This window comes from Solea senegalensis, linkage group LG13 (genome assembly GCF_019176455.1).
Source record: "Solea senegalensis isolate Sse05_10M linkage group LG13, IFAPA_SoseM_1, whole genome shotgun sequence".
Taxonomy (NCBI): Eukaryota; Metazoa; Chordata; class Actinopteri; order Pleuronectiformes; family Soleidae; genus Solea; species Solea senegalensis.
In genome coordinates, this window is record NC_058033.1 from 5,865,767 (window position 1) to 5,880,870 (window position 15,104).

Sequence of the window (15,104 nt, forward strand, 5' to 3'; positions counted from 1 at the left end):
TCTGCGGCGTTAACCCGGAGTGGCACTAATCTGACACCAGGGCAGATTATCAGACAGTTTAACCTCACACAGATATACAGTATTCAATCTAGCATGTCTTATATTTTGTTTTGTAATGATGTAATTCATTTAAAGCCTAACATTACTTTTATGTTTACATTGTAGTCGTCATTTTGTCACTGTGTCTGCTATGGCCAATGTTTTTTTTTAACACTTTGGTGTTATATGGTCCAAGGAAAAATCCATAGAATGTTCTGAGCACATCCAGTACACCTAAAAAGCTGTAAAAAGATTATTTTTACTTTTTCACTGCAAGAAATAAATAAAAATAAATAAATGTGAAGATATAATGCAGAGAGCATTATGAAAATATGGCACATGAATTCTCACTTAATTAAACATTAAACAAATATCATGTCATGGTTAATTGTTTTGCAATCATTCTAAATTAAATTACAAAAGTTTGCCCCCTGGGCCCTCAAAAGCTTGAATCAGGCCCTGAAAAAAGAAATCACTGCATTAGATACTCCCGTACACTAGATGGCGCCAAGAACTTCTGTCCATCGCAGATGAAGAGGAACTTTTCTCTTCCTGTGTCATCGTTGTTTGGAAATAAATTAACACGCGACAATGACATTGTCATATATTTGTACAAATATTATACTTAAACACCTCTCGTACATTTAAATGTCATTATTTCTCCTGTGAAACGACAACACACGGGAAGTAAAGGTAAGTTCTGTGGCTGCAAGCAGATATAAACACGAGGAAAATCCGCATTCATTCTGCTGAAAATGTAATCTTCCACTGGCTATTCTCAAAAAAATATACAAGTATAACATATCACATTGTTGTCTATGGTTTATCTGATGCCATTTTATAATTCGGCGTTGACCACATGTGTTTTACTTGACTTATTTTAGGTTTATTACAAGTTATAACCGTCGCTGGCTTTTTAACTAGCTAGCTGTTTAACTTGTGAAATCACGCAATTTGTGATATTTCTTCAAATAGGTAGAGCAGCCATGCAGGTTATCTGCATGCCGAATGTATCCATAGACTACCACAATTTTATTGTGTCCTTATTCACCCCAGTATTACTTAGTTTTACGACGCAAACCGTTCCGAGCGCTTGTTTTACAGCTAAAGTGAACGAAATTAGGCATTGACACCTATCATTAATGAGATGCAGTTTTTCTGTCAAAATTATAGCTCATATTGTCATAATTCTGAACTAGACAAACTCCTATTCACCTGAACTGATACATGTCATGCTGCAATTTATATTAACATAATAGATATTTATATATTATTTGTCTTAGCAGTTAACGCAGGCCTCGTTGGCGCAGTTAGGCAGCGCGTCAGTCTCATAATCTGAAGGTCGTGAGTTCGAGCCTCACACGGGGCACGTGTTTTTACGGGCAACCGTGGCCAAGTGGAAAGGGAACTTGACTTGTAACCAAAGGGTCGTTGTGGGAACACCCCTGAGCAAGGTACCCAACCCTCAATGCTCCCCGGGCGCCACTCAGTGTGGCAGTCCGCTGCTCCTAATTCTAGGATGGGTCAAATGCAGAGGTATTAATAAAACTAAACTTTAACTACTTATGCAGGTAGAAAAATAAATATTTTTGATTTCATAGTGTTTTAATTTGATCTAATGAAAAACCGCAATTCATCTGTATAATAAAGGAACCTAGTGACTATTATTGATGTTTATTTACATGCATTTTATCTGAAAATCATAAAAATAATCATATATTCTTTAAAACTGACTACGTGTCTTCTGATTGTACATTTGTGATTTTTAAATATTCTGTAACTTTATGTAGAAAATTTTTTGTACTTTTTTTAATGTTTCACATTCTTATCTCCCTCTATAGAATGGCTTTTCCCTGTTTACGACTCTGCTCTCAGCGTTTGATCCCTGGACTTCACGTCTGTGGTTACGCGAGTGCGAGTAAAACGTCCAGACCGCGGGAGAAGAGCAGCAGCGGTCCTGTGTTTCAGTATGTCGGTCAGCACAGAAAGCCCAACAACAAAGTGTTTGTGTGGGGCTTTAGCTTCACCGGTGCTCTGGGCATCCCCAGCTTTGTGGTGCCGGACAGCGGCAGGAAGACACCCAGGAAGTACCAGCTCACTCCGTACCGCCTGGAGACTGCAGAGCAGGTAAAACTGTCTGTGGGAAATTTAAATGCTTAGTTTCATAGGCCCGAAATCACAAACTTTAGTATCTACCAATACTTCAATACTTCAGTCAGATACATCTTTTAAACTATGAAGCTCTTAACAATACATTTGTGCTGATGTATTTACCACCTACAGGCACTTGAAGCTACTGCAAAGTCATGATTCTCCAACAGTGTAACAAATTGTCCTCAAAAAATAAACAACCCACAACATGACTGAGTTTTTTATTTAATATTTTACAGCCATTTCAGCCCACACACATAGCCCTTAAGTCATGACTCTGATCACATGAGACTAGGGTTAATAATTCCTGTATATTATTGTTTTCCACACGTGGGAATCGCTAATAAAAAGGATGTCTGGATCAGATTTTGTCTTTCTGATATCCGATCCAGGTATTCTGACCAGTATCTGACCAATATGGATACCAACTATCGTATTGAATCAGCTCTAATTATTTTACTAGGAATGAGCCTATATAATACTTGGTATCAGTATTGGTAAAAATGAAAATAAAAATCAGCTGAGTCATGTTGTGGGCTGTTTATTTATTCTTTTATGGGAGCAGAATATTGAGGAAGTGGGTGCTGAAACGGCCGTAGGCTGTAAATGCAACAGCACAAATGTGTCGTAAACAGCTGTGTAGTTTCCAAGGTGTAAAATGACTGTGATATAGTTTTATAGAGCCAAGCTCGTCTTTTGTTTGCAGATCTCTTCTGCTGCGTGCGGCTACGGCTTCACACTCATCGCCTCCTCCACCAAAGATGTGAGCAAGTTGTGGGCGATGGGCCTGAACAAAGATTCTCAGCTGGGCTTCCAACGTGTGCAGCACAGCCGCCGTAAGAAAACACACACGCACACACACACACACACACACACACACACACACACTCACACTCTGCCTCCTTCTGCAGCCCTTAACTCTCAAAAGTAGTTATTTACAGCGTCTGGATGGAGTCTGGATTTTAATCTGAACAATTGATCCAGGCTGCTCTGCTGCCCCCAAGAGGCCAAACAAGTCTACTAGTTTGCCTCCGAAATAGAGTGTAGGTACTCATTTTTCGAAACCCACTAATGACAATAATTATGTGGAAAAACAAGCAGGCGTTTCAATAAAATAAAAACAAGTATATTTAATATAAATCTTAAATATATAAATCTAATGAAAGATATATATATATGTTAGATATTTGACAAAGGGGCCAATTTAATAAGATAATTCTTATTGCTCCCATCCATTCATAACAAGAACATTTTAAGTTATTTTAAATTGTTCTTTCCTTTTGTCAATGATTGAATGAAATAAATTAAATTACAAACTTGTGTTCTTGTCAAGGACAAAAACTTGTAACCCATTATTCTCATTTTTGTTAAAAAAACACATTTAAAATGATAACTGTGCTGTGCAGTCTGTAAAATAAGATATTAATAATAATTAATCGAAAATGATAATTTGACACACATTTTCCTTTTACAGCGACCTTAGGTTTCGCTTTAGAAATCAAAGTTGTTGCGTACTTATGTTTAGAGCTGACACACACACACACACACAACAGCTATTAACTGATGACGCTGACAGTCCACCATGTCTGTTTACATTCTGAAGTCACGTTAAATCACGTGAGTTTCTGGGAGAGTGCCCTGAATCCTTGGAGTGTGTGGTCCTGTGTCTTGACTGGATCGTCTAGTCCAGTGTTTCCCAACCCTGGTCCTCAGGGAACACTACCCTACATGGTTTAGATGTTGCCCTGCTCCAACACACCTGATTTAGATGAAGCTTGATGACGAGCTGACCATTTGAATCAGGTGTGTTAGTCTGTGCATTCTCAGGATTAAAACATTAATAATTGGTTACAGAGTCAAATCAGTGGGTCGTTATCAGTGGCTGCAGAGCTTAATGACGAAGCTGAACATTAGAATCAGGTGTGTTCACGAGCAGGGAACACACCTGATTCAGGCCAGTGGGTTCACAGGAGTGAGGATTGAGGAACACTGATTCATTTATGTTCCCCTGCTTCACATTTCCCACTCTCTCCATGTGTCTCTTGTAGTTCATAGTTATGACTACGTCCTGGAGCCTTCTCCTGTGGCTCTGCCTCTGGTCGAGCCTCTCCAGACCAGAGTGGCTCAGGTTTCCTGCGGCCGCGCTCACTCTCTGGTGCTCACAGATCAGGAGGGAGGTAAGACACGCTGACACCACAAACTCGTTGAATATTCAACACAAATTCACGTCTGTTTACTCACTGACAAGAGTGGCTTCACTTAGGGACTGTCAACAAATCCTAATTAGTTTTCTAGACACACAACCCAAAATATTTAGCTATCTGGTAACACTTTAGATATGGGAACACATATTCACCATTAATTAGTTGCTTATAAGCATGCAAATTAGTAACATATTGGCGCTTAATTAGTCAAACTAAGAGTTTTCCCTCAATAACCTCAGAATTATTTCTTATTAGCAGTGAGTAAGGACGTTGTTGTAAAGAATTAGGATCTCAATATGCTTTGCTTAGTATGGACTTTATAAGGTGGTAGTATTACAAGAATAGGAAAAGGAGGCAACTTTAGATTAGGGAACATGTGTTGGCTAATAAGTGTTAAACTACTAGTGAATTGATTCATTCAAGACTTTAGGATGGGGAACATATCCTATGTAACGAAGACTGTATTTAGAGTGATTTGGACACTATTAACACCTGTAGTTTTGTTTGTTGTTATGTGAAAACAGACCATTTTCATTATGTGTTATTAAGGGAGAATAACTATTATTGTGATACTACCACCTTATAAAGTCCATACTGCATATTGAGATCATCATTCATATACAACAACTTACTTACTACTAATAAGCAATAATTCTGAGGTTAGTTAATGGCTTACTGGTTGTATAATATGGCCATGCAGAATAAGGCAATAATAAGAAAATAATGACTAATATGTTAGTAATTTGTTTGCTAATAAGCAACTAATTAATGGTGAATATGTGTTCCCTAATGTAAAGTGTTACCAAATGTCTTTTTACAAAGTAAGTTGGTGCATTCTTTTCCGTAGCTTCCAGGTCGTGTGACCCAGTCACCTCAGTGTAGTAGAAGTAAAATCATGTCTATAGTTACAAGATATGAGACACACCTTTATTCACAATGTCATGGGCCCCCCAAATTTTTATTAATGAAAATAACTATTTTTCTCCCTATAGCTTCCAGGTCATGTGACCCAGTCTCTTCATCATTTCCCTGCATTTTTCCCATCACAGAGCTTCTCTTTTCCTTTTTTTTTTTGTTAACTGCAGCAAAGTTTGTCACCTCACTGAAAATGAATTATTATCAGGCAGCAGGAAAATGTGTCTCTAACCGCCGTACTGAATAAAAACGATTCCAAAAGGAATCTGTTGTGTGGCACTAACTCTGATTTATCAGCTCATTTTCAGGAGGAAATTTTCTTCCTGCCACCAAATGTTCTCTGAGGAACTCAAAGTTATAAAAGAAAAACTTGGATATTTGTCGTTTAGTTCGAATGCTGCTTTTGGGTTTTAACTGTTATTATCGCTCCGGGGCTGAAAGAGGGATGACCACTTTTTAAATTTCGCTTTGAAGACGCATAAAGTCAGTTGTGGGTTATAAAGTCACTGTGCTTTCTCACAGCTTTGTTCTTCAGTGACTCGTGTAAAGTGTTTTTCATGGAGAAATGTGAGGATGAAGAAACTGTGTCGTTTAAAAACTTGCTGATATTAAAACCTTCAACATTCTTTTATTGCATTTCCTTTTAAAAATCGGAGAAAAGCTGTCACTTTTGTAGTCATGACAACAATTTAATGTGTTTGTTTTTGTTAAAGTGCAAATTGGCCCTTTTGAAAACATATAAATTGTTAATATATCTGATTCTTTTGTGTTTCTCTCTAGTTTTCAGTATGGGCAACAACGCGTACGGTCAGTGTGGGAGGACAATCGTGGAAGATGAAGTTTACAGGTTTGAATCACACACGTCACATGTTTTCAGGAACATTAAGTTTGATTTTTTTTCAGTTTTCAGTTTATCACAGCTTCTGTTTTTCTTCTGTTCAACAAAATACCTGAAAGAAAGATTTCTGGAACTCAAACATGATATTCAACTCAAAAGATATGAGAAACTAGAAAAAGTTTAACACAAACAAATCTATTTTACACACGCATAAATAAAAGAAACTCATGATTTACTGACTTCCACACAGCCGTTACCTCACCTCAGGTGTTTTGAGGTGGATTTATTATTTATCTGTCAAAGAAACGCTGAAACAGATGGACTGTTTGTGTCTCGTGTTCAAACAGCGGCAGTCACATCGTTCACAGGGTGGAAGGTTTCGACAGCAGAGTCGTCCAGGTGAGTGCAGACTTTCATCAACAGCAGTTCACTTTAAATAATATCAACTTATCTTTTCTATTCCTGTTTCTACACTGTGTTATGTGTGGCTGCTTGTGGCATCCATCCATGTTTGGTCTCATTGAGCCATGTCAGAATTGTCTCAGGGACGACGTAACATACTTTATATTGGTACTTAGTCATTTCTTGCATGTTATGACGTAGATTTCAATGTTTTCATTGTACATAATTCTTATTGTTACCTTTTTAAATACACAGTAGGTGTAACGAAAGCAATTTCCCCCTTTTTTAATTTAAGATTCTATGTTTTCTTCATTTTGTTTCTGTGTTTACTTTTATAATCATGTTTTGGATGCATTTAAGAATGCAAATAATCATTTTTTTATAATTAGTTACTTTCTTGATTTAATTTGTTTTTCTTTAACAATTTTTAGTTTGGTTTGGTTCGTTTTAGAGTTCAGTCAGTAGACATAATTAAGCTTCCACAACATAATAAAGTGTCAAAATGTTGAAAGGTATTGTTTGGCATTTCTCAAACCTCAAAAATAATGATGCTCTCAGTTGTCTTGTTTTTGTCCACAAACCAAATGAATTCAGTTTTAATGACGTTTCTTTGTTATACTGTATGGAGCAAAAAAACCCAGAATCAGGAAACTTGTGTTAATTATTCAAGAAAATTAGGGCTGCAACAATGAATCGATGATCTATCAATTACTGAGTTGTTTACTATTTTGATCTTCATTGCTTTGAACTTTTTTTAAAATGATTAAAACAAGCTCTTTGATCAGCTTCTTAAATTTGAATGTTATTTGGTTTCTTTGCTCCAAATAACAAAGAAACCTCATTAAAACTGAATAAATTTATGTTTGTGGACAAAACAAGACATTGTTTTTTCAAACAACTTATCTTGGATAAAAGTTATTGTACATGGCAGTAAATAATTTATAAACATTAGTCGTTGTCGCCCTTCTGCATGTACAGATAATCCTCAGGTCTCTGTTGTCCTGCAGGTGGCGTGTGGACAGGACCACAGTCTTTTCCTCACTGAGACTGGAAAAGTGTTTGCCTGTGGATGGGGCGCAGACGGACAGACCGGTCAGTGCACAACAAACCTTTTTACACCATATCGAATAAAACGAGCACCAAGTATGAGTTTAGTTTACCGATTGAAGCTGCGAGTTTCGCCGCTTGGTCAGCGCCATCTTTGGACGAGTGGTTTGAGCTGGAGAAGACGTCGTCGTCTTCAGTCAGACAGACGTTGTAATGTGTCTGTTATTGACTATAGCAGATTATAGCTGCTTATTTTGACTTACCCTTTAATTGACCACCCCTAATAAGGTGAAGAAAATAATATTTTTCCTGTCTTCACTTATCGTTTCACTTCCAAGTGTGTTGAGGAACCTCTGTGGTCTTCAGTGAAGATAATGTAGTTTGTCCATTGATTAGGGCTAAAACAATTACTTGATTAATCATAGTTTACTAAGTGAATTCTTGAGTAATTTAATAATCGATCGAAAACCATTCCACCTAAATTGTAACACTACACCTTTTTAAAACTGTAACTCTTAAATGTAGACAAATGTCTTTTACAAGTCATTGTTTTTCTTGCCTTAAAATAAGCCTGTGAGGGAACTACGGTGGCCCTGACATACCAAGAAGGATGTTGCTTTTCTTTGTTGATGCATTAAGCTTCATAAAAAAGTTACTCATTTTGACATGCCACGTTAAATCTGTCAGATTTAAGGATAAAAGTGAACATACAGGTGTTGGTCCATCAGGTCTGGGTCACCACAACGTCAGCTCCAGACCGGTGCAAGTGGGCGGAGACCTGGTGGGCGTGGAGGTGCGGCAGATCAACACGTACGGCGACTGCAGCCTGGCTGTGTCCAGAGACGGTCAGGTGTTCGGCTGGGGAAACTCCGAGTATCTGCAGCTGTCCTCCGTCACTGAGGCCACACAGGTGAGGACGACAGCGACGTTGACGCATCTGAAATGTTGTGTTTACATGAAGAAAACATTGTTTTACTCTTTAAAAAGTGAGGAAAAGCAGCCTTTAGTTAGTGATTTAACGTTATAAATCAAATACACAAGATATTTCAACACAATCATTTGCAAAAGATGACAGGGAAACGGCAAGGGACGTTGATTTAACTGGGCCTCGTACAAATGTAGTATTTTCTTAACACAACATTTTATAAAAGTTAAATACATAAAAAAGAAATGGCATTTTTTATTTTTTTCCTGCTAAACTACAGACATTTATGCCAGGGAATATTTTTATTTTATGCTCTATTTGAGGGTTTCACTCATTTTTAGGGATTTTTTGGGTTTTTGAACAGAGCCACAACTAACGACTATTTTCATAATTGATCAATCTGTAGATTATTTTCTGGATAATTGATTACTTGTGATGACTAGTTAATAAAAATCCTCAAACTGATTATCACAATAGTTGCCACTTAATTAAGTACATCGTTTTAGTCCATATTTTCCCTGAGGTTTCTTTTGTTCGTGTGTTTAACAGTTTTTATTTCAGTTAAATATTTAAACGTTAGACTAGATATAATTGAAATCTGTTTGTGAGAGACATTTAATGCCCAGAAATCTAAATTCTCATGTTGCAAAGACGGAGCAGCAGCAAATCTATTTTTTTTTAATCTCTTATTTTATGTTTTTCCTTTTCTTTTATGTTTCAGATCAACTCTCCTCGACACGTTCCTCTGAAAAGCTGCGGGAAAGTGGTTGAGGCGGCGTGTGGAGGAACACAGGTGGCCGTTCTCAACGGTGAGTTTCATACACGTGCGTCGTTGATGCGAACAAATTTGACAGCTACAGTCGGCTGTTGGGTTTTTAAACAAGTTTTTGTTCATCTTTGTCCATTTCCGTGTATTTATTCAATACGTATAGTATTTAGTGTATTTCACTAATTCACCACTTTGGTCACCGTCTCCTTTGCTTTAGTTTTTATATAAATGTCTGTGTGTTTATTCTAGAGAATGGAGAGGTGTTCGTTTGGGGATATGGAATTCTGGGAAAAGGTCCGAATCTGTCGGAGTGCTCTGCTCCTGAGATGATTCCTCCGACGCTGTTTGGACGCACGGAGTTTAACCCGTCAGGCGCCGTCACCAAGATCAGGTGTGGCCTCAGTCACTTTGCTGCAATAACAGGTGAGAATGTTGACTCGTGTCGTTTTTGACACAAAACACTTAATGTCTCTTTATTTATATGACCTTGAACAAGGTGAAATTAGAGTGAAATCAGCAGCTTGGCAAGTTTATGGATGTCAGTATGAGCTTTACGTTCTTCCCTTCCTTCATGTACAGTACGTGAAAAAAATAAAAATAATCACATAATAATTAAAGCTTTTTTCTGTTTTCGTTTGCCCCTCCCACTTCCCAGTTTTCAGGCATGCTTAGGCTCTCAAAAATTTTATTTATTTACAGGAGGAATTCCTTCAGGTTTTGTGCAAACGGACTCTCGTGAATTAATTGAATAATTCTGAAATCATGAGCTGCAGCCCTACTGTTTAATTAAATGTTTTAAAAAGCAGTACAGATTGAAAACATTTTCAAAAGTACTGGTTATTTAATGTAAATAATCACAAGATTAATCAATGTAATGGAGACTCTTTTTGACTGGTGAAAAATAACTTGAATAAATTGGCTGGAAATACAGTAAAAGTGGTGTTTTGAAGTCCAGAGAAGATGAAATGATCCAGTATTTGCCCAAAAAGAAAGATAATATTTGTGTTTGATGCTGTAAATGTGACCTGCTGCTACTGATGCTGTCACAAATCTGTCGTAATGACGGCAACAGTCATGACATATTTCAAATGTAAATATACATTTGTGTGTTTTGGGAGGTTTCTCTGCTAAATGAATCGATTTTACTTGTGTCTGTGAATTAAAGACTGTGGTCTAAAGCACACGTTGTTGTTGCTGTGTAGTCCGGTGTCGACAGCAGCTGCTCGGACTCACGTCGCCCTCATGTTTGATGTTGTTGCAGATGCAGGCGAACTCTTTGTTTGGGGGAAGAATGTTCGAGGTTGTTTGGGCATCGGCAGCAGAGACGACCAGTTCTTCCCCTGGAGAGTGAGTAAGACGACACTCTGTCAATATTAGTCTTTCACACACTGAGTCAAACATGCGGCAGATGAACCAGAGAAGCCGTTTTCTCAGATGACTGTTTTTCCACGTTTCTTCATGTTTGTGTGGTTTTAGAAAAAGAACATGGAGGATAAAAACGTGAAGAAACTTTCTAAAGTTGGATAAAATAATATAAAATGTAGCTTCAAATCTAGGTTTATGTTTCCACTTGAAGTTTTACTCTCTACTAGAGCTGCATCTAACGATTATTTTCATAATCGATTAATCTGTCGATTATTTTCCTCGATTAATCCTTTGGTCCAGAAAACCTTAAAAAATGTTGATCAGTGTGTGTCAAACCTGGAAATGATGATGTTCTCAAATGTCCTGTTTTGTCCACAAACCACAACCATTAACGTTTAATGATTTCTTTGTTTAGAGCAAAGAAATGAAGAAAATATTCACATTTAAGAATCTTAAGCACTCGAAAGTCTTGTTTTAATCATGAAAAAAGCTTCAAAGCGATTAATCGATGATCAAAATAGTTGTCGATTAATTTAGTAATCGATTAATTCGATTAATCATTTCAGCTCTACTCTCTACAGACATCTGAGTGTCTCACTATATTTTTACTTTGATTTGTGTCTTTTAATCTCATCGTGTCTCACTTCTCGTCAGTTCATGTCGTTGTGTCTCACTCCGTCTCTGTCAATCTCACTTTCTTTCTTTCTCTCTCTCTGTGTGCATCACTGTGTCTTACTTTCTCATTTGTCTCAATTTATCTGTCTCTCAGTGTTCCTTTGTCCCCCCGCTTCATTTCTTTGTCTCAGTGTGTCCTGCTGTGTTTCACATCCTCTCTCTGCTTCTCACTTTGTCTCAATGAATCCATCTTTGTTTCTGACTTTTTGTCACTTCCTGTTTGTGTCTCACTTTGTCTCTTTGCGTCTTCTCTTTGTGTGAATTAGCTTATATCTGTGTCTCTATCAGCGCGTCTCCCATTGTCCTAATACAGCTCAGTTTCTCAGTGTTTGTCCTTCTCTAAGTGTCCTCTTGTCTTTCCACTGTTTCTAAATCCAGAATCAAACGTGCACAAACTTCTCTTTCTTCCTCTCTAAACTATGATTGGTCTCTCAGGTGACTGTACCAGGTCAAGTGGTGGATGTAGCGTGTGGCGTTGACCACATGGTGGCGCTGGTGAAGTCCCTCCTGTGAGCTCTGGTCCCTCCCCAGCGTTTGGACAAAAGCCTGGAGGTTTGGCTGAGCCTCGCTCGTCTCTCCTGTAAGCAGCTGCTCTCTGTGGGGGACGAGCCCTCGTGTCCTTCTGTCCAGCAGGAGACCGGCCCTCGTGTCCCTCGTGTCCCGCTGTGACGTCAAACATCAGCGAGGCGAGTCGATCCTGTCACCGACACGGCTCATTTCTCCCACGTGAAGGTCACACGTTCTAAAGATTACTTCATTAACAACTGCAGCTCCATCACTCCGTCAATTTATTGACATATTGATTTTGTTTTATTTAAAAACTGAGGTGTGAAAAAAAAAATGGAAAGATCGCTCTGTGGTTACAGCGTTTTCAACTGGAGGAGGAAAAACATGGTGTTTTCACTATATATCGACCATAACGCAGATTAAACTATTAAAAAAATAAACTTTTATATCACAATCATTGGCGGCAGTTGTTCATGAAGTCATGGAAATTTTCTGAAACTTCAAATTACTGATGTTTTACACTTTTTTCACTACTTTTTTCGATTGATCGAGTGATAGTTGGTGTAAAATGTCAGAAAATGTGACCAGTTCATGATTTCTTTATGTGGAAATATTCACTTTTTAGTGGCTGAAAAAAAATCACAGAACTTGTTTTAATCTTTTAAAGAACTGATTAAGTATGAAATTAATTTAGGAATTGATTAATCGTTGCAGCCCTAGTCTGAAGGCTCCCTGTCCATGATTTCATGTATTTGTAGCTGTTTTCATAAAATCAATACAGAATAACACACTTTCATTTTCCCAATTCCTGATTTAAAAAGTCTTATTTCACGTGACACTTTTTACCCCAACAAATACCAACAGCCTGAGTACAAGAGCTGCTGACCTGAGAATGACAAGCACAAGAACAGGCCCTTTGTACAAGAGCCATAGAGGCCAAGATCTACAAGAGGAGATCTGACCCAAGGTGCAGACTATGCAAAGATGCCCATGAGACAGTCCAGCACACAGTAGCAGGGTGTAAGATGCTAGCCGGGTCAGCGTACATGGAGAGACACAACCAAGTGGCTGGAATAGTGTACAGGAACATCTGTACCCAGTATGGAATAGAAGTACCCAAATCCCAAGGTGTTGTGGGACTTCAGCTTCCAGACTGACAAACAGGTCCTGGCTAACCAACCGGACATAGTGGTGGTAGACAAAGAGCAGAAGAAGGCAGTGGTGATAGATGTGGCCATACCAGCAGACCAACATCAGAAAGAAGGAACACGAAAAGGAGATGTGGAAGGTCAAGGCGAGCATGGTTAGATAATTAGATACTTTTTTGAATTTAAGATTCCTAATTAAACACAATTTAACTGTTGTCATGACAACATAAATCTTAACTTTTTAATATAAAGACTTCGTTCCTGTATGTTGTAGCTCGTTGTATCCTCACGCTGCAGCGACTGTAGCTGCAGTTGGTTCAGTTTCACCGTTCACTGCTGCTGCTGTTCCCTGAAAGTGTGGCTCATTCATCATTGTGACACGTCTGTTCTCCTCCGAGAGCATGGAAACATATTTATGACAAAAACACTGATTGAGCATAAAACTGTGTGACGGTGGCTGCTGAAGTCGTGCAGGGAGTTCTGGTCAGTCCATGTGATCTCGCTGTTTCTGAGTCGCCTCCAAACTAAACGTTCTCAGTTAGTGAGGCTGCATTTTGTCAAAGATCCAGTGTGTAACATTCAGGAGGGTTTTTAGGGCACAAACTGATTATAATACCCCAAACTAATTTTTATACTAGTGGCAGTTGTTTTTTTAACAGGGGAAGCTCATTTCAGCCCCAGTTAGGCGATAATTATGTAAAACTGAAATGCTATAATCCTGTTTTTATCCATCTATCCATCTTCTATTATCGCTTATCTGAGGTCGGGGCGCAGCTTAAGCAGAGAAACCATGACTTCCCTCTCCCCGGCCACTTCATCCAGCTCTTCCATGGGAATCCCGTGGCGTTCCCAGGCCAGCCGAGAGACATGGTCTCACCAGCGAGTCCTGGCTCTTCCCCAGGGGCGTCCTCCCAGTGGGAGGCAATCCTAAGTCTACCAAACCGGACTGGCTTCATTCCCTGAACACTCTGGCTGCATCTAGAAATTCAGTCCATGAAAGACTGAACAGAATCAGTGACCAGGGGCAGCACTGGCGGAGTCCGACCCTCACTGGAAACAGATCCAACATACTGTCGGCAGTAAGTCGAATGCCTTGTCCAAAGCATGTGTAGACTGGTTGGGTGAAGTCCAGGACCCTGTCAAAGGTGTCCTGCTCCTCCTCAGTTTGAGCGTTAACGTCCAGAAGTGTTGTAAACCGACACCAGTGGACAGCAGATTATAATTCAAGCGTGACGTTACAAAAAAACAAACACAACGTGCTGTCGACAAAGTGCTGAGTCACTGCCGTTTATGTCGCCCGCCAAGTTTTGATTTGAAAGCTTCTGTGGGCGGAGTTTTCCCACTGGTGACCTTGTACCTCTCTGCAGAATGTGAATCGATGAAGTGCGGCGAGAATGCGATGCATTTCAATCAGCGATGCTTGTGCTTGAGTTTGGAATTTTAATTGCAGTGAGTGGGAAGAGAAAAAGCCTTTTGCAGACGAGCCAGTGAGCAGCTGAGTTGACCTGCTGGGGATTATGTAAGGAGAAAGATGATCAGGATAAGAGAAAACATTAACATACCATGTCTGCTCCTTTAACCCGGCTCCAGAGAGGCTCTCTGCAGCTGGATCCTCCTCCTCTTCCCCTGATGTGAGCTGAAGCAGAGAAAACGTGGCGTGCAGAGGCTCCTGCGCTGTTCTCTGCTCTGTTTACTCAGGTCAAATAAAACAGACAGCTGATATACCTGTTGTCTTCCCCTGCTGTCGTCCATGTGCTGCAGCCTGGAGCAGGAGAACATCCCAGTCCGGCTGAGAGGACGCCAACATGAAGGCAGCGGTGTGAGCGTCGCATAAACCCAGCTCAAGCACCTAATTGTCCCACTACATCCCCAAATTTAAACAAATAATAGAAGTATTTCTATTAGTATAAAGTATTAAATTTTGCGTTGTATATGCTTTTTATCCACATGGAAGCGGCGTTATGGCAGCCCTGAAATGCTATTTTTGAAAATGGAAAACCTACCAAAACACAACCCCTTGCATTTATTTTTGTGTATTCACCAAATGTGATACTTGGCGTCATTGCTCCACTTCTCTCTGTCATGACAACCAAGGCCGCACAACCTCTCACACAAAAAG

The 15,104-nt window shown here is 39.2% G+C and overlaps 1 protein-coding gene and 1 non-coding gene across 3 annotated transcripts; both read left to right on the forward strand.

The window, feature by feature from the left end:
• The first annotated feature begins 566 nt into the window (after positions 1-566).
• On the forward strand, positions 567-12,294 carry rcc1l (RCC1 like). Of its 2 annotated transcripts, none has more exons than XM_044043057.1 (12): positions 567-732; positions 1,881-2,166; positions 2,897-3,026; positions 4,239-4,367; positions 6,090-6,156; positions 6,495-6,546; positions 7,557-7,641; positions 8,325-8,506; positions 9,243-9,330; positions 9,540-9,713; positions 10,552-10,637; positions 11,766-12,294. In XM_044043057.1, exons 2-12 carry the CDS (start codon positions 1,882-1,884, stop codon positions 11,841-11,843), a joined length of 1,356 nt encoding a protein of 451 aa, XP_043898992.1. In that variant the 5' UTR covers positions 567-732; position 1,881; the 3' UTR covers positions 11,844-12,294. The 2 variants fall into 2 exon arrangements, with proteins under 2 accessions (XP_043898992.1, XP_043898991.1); XM_044043056.1 differs by lacking the exon at positions 567-732 and adding an exon at positions 1,552-1,575.
• Positions 1,335-1,408, forward strand: trnam-cau. The gene has a single exon. It is a non-coding gene; the product is annotated as a tRNA-Met (tRNA).
• Positions 12,295-15,104: the final 2,810 nt, after the last annotated feature.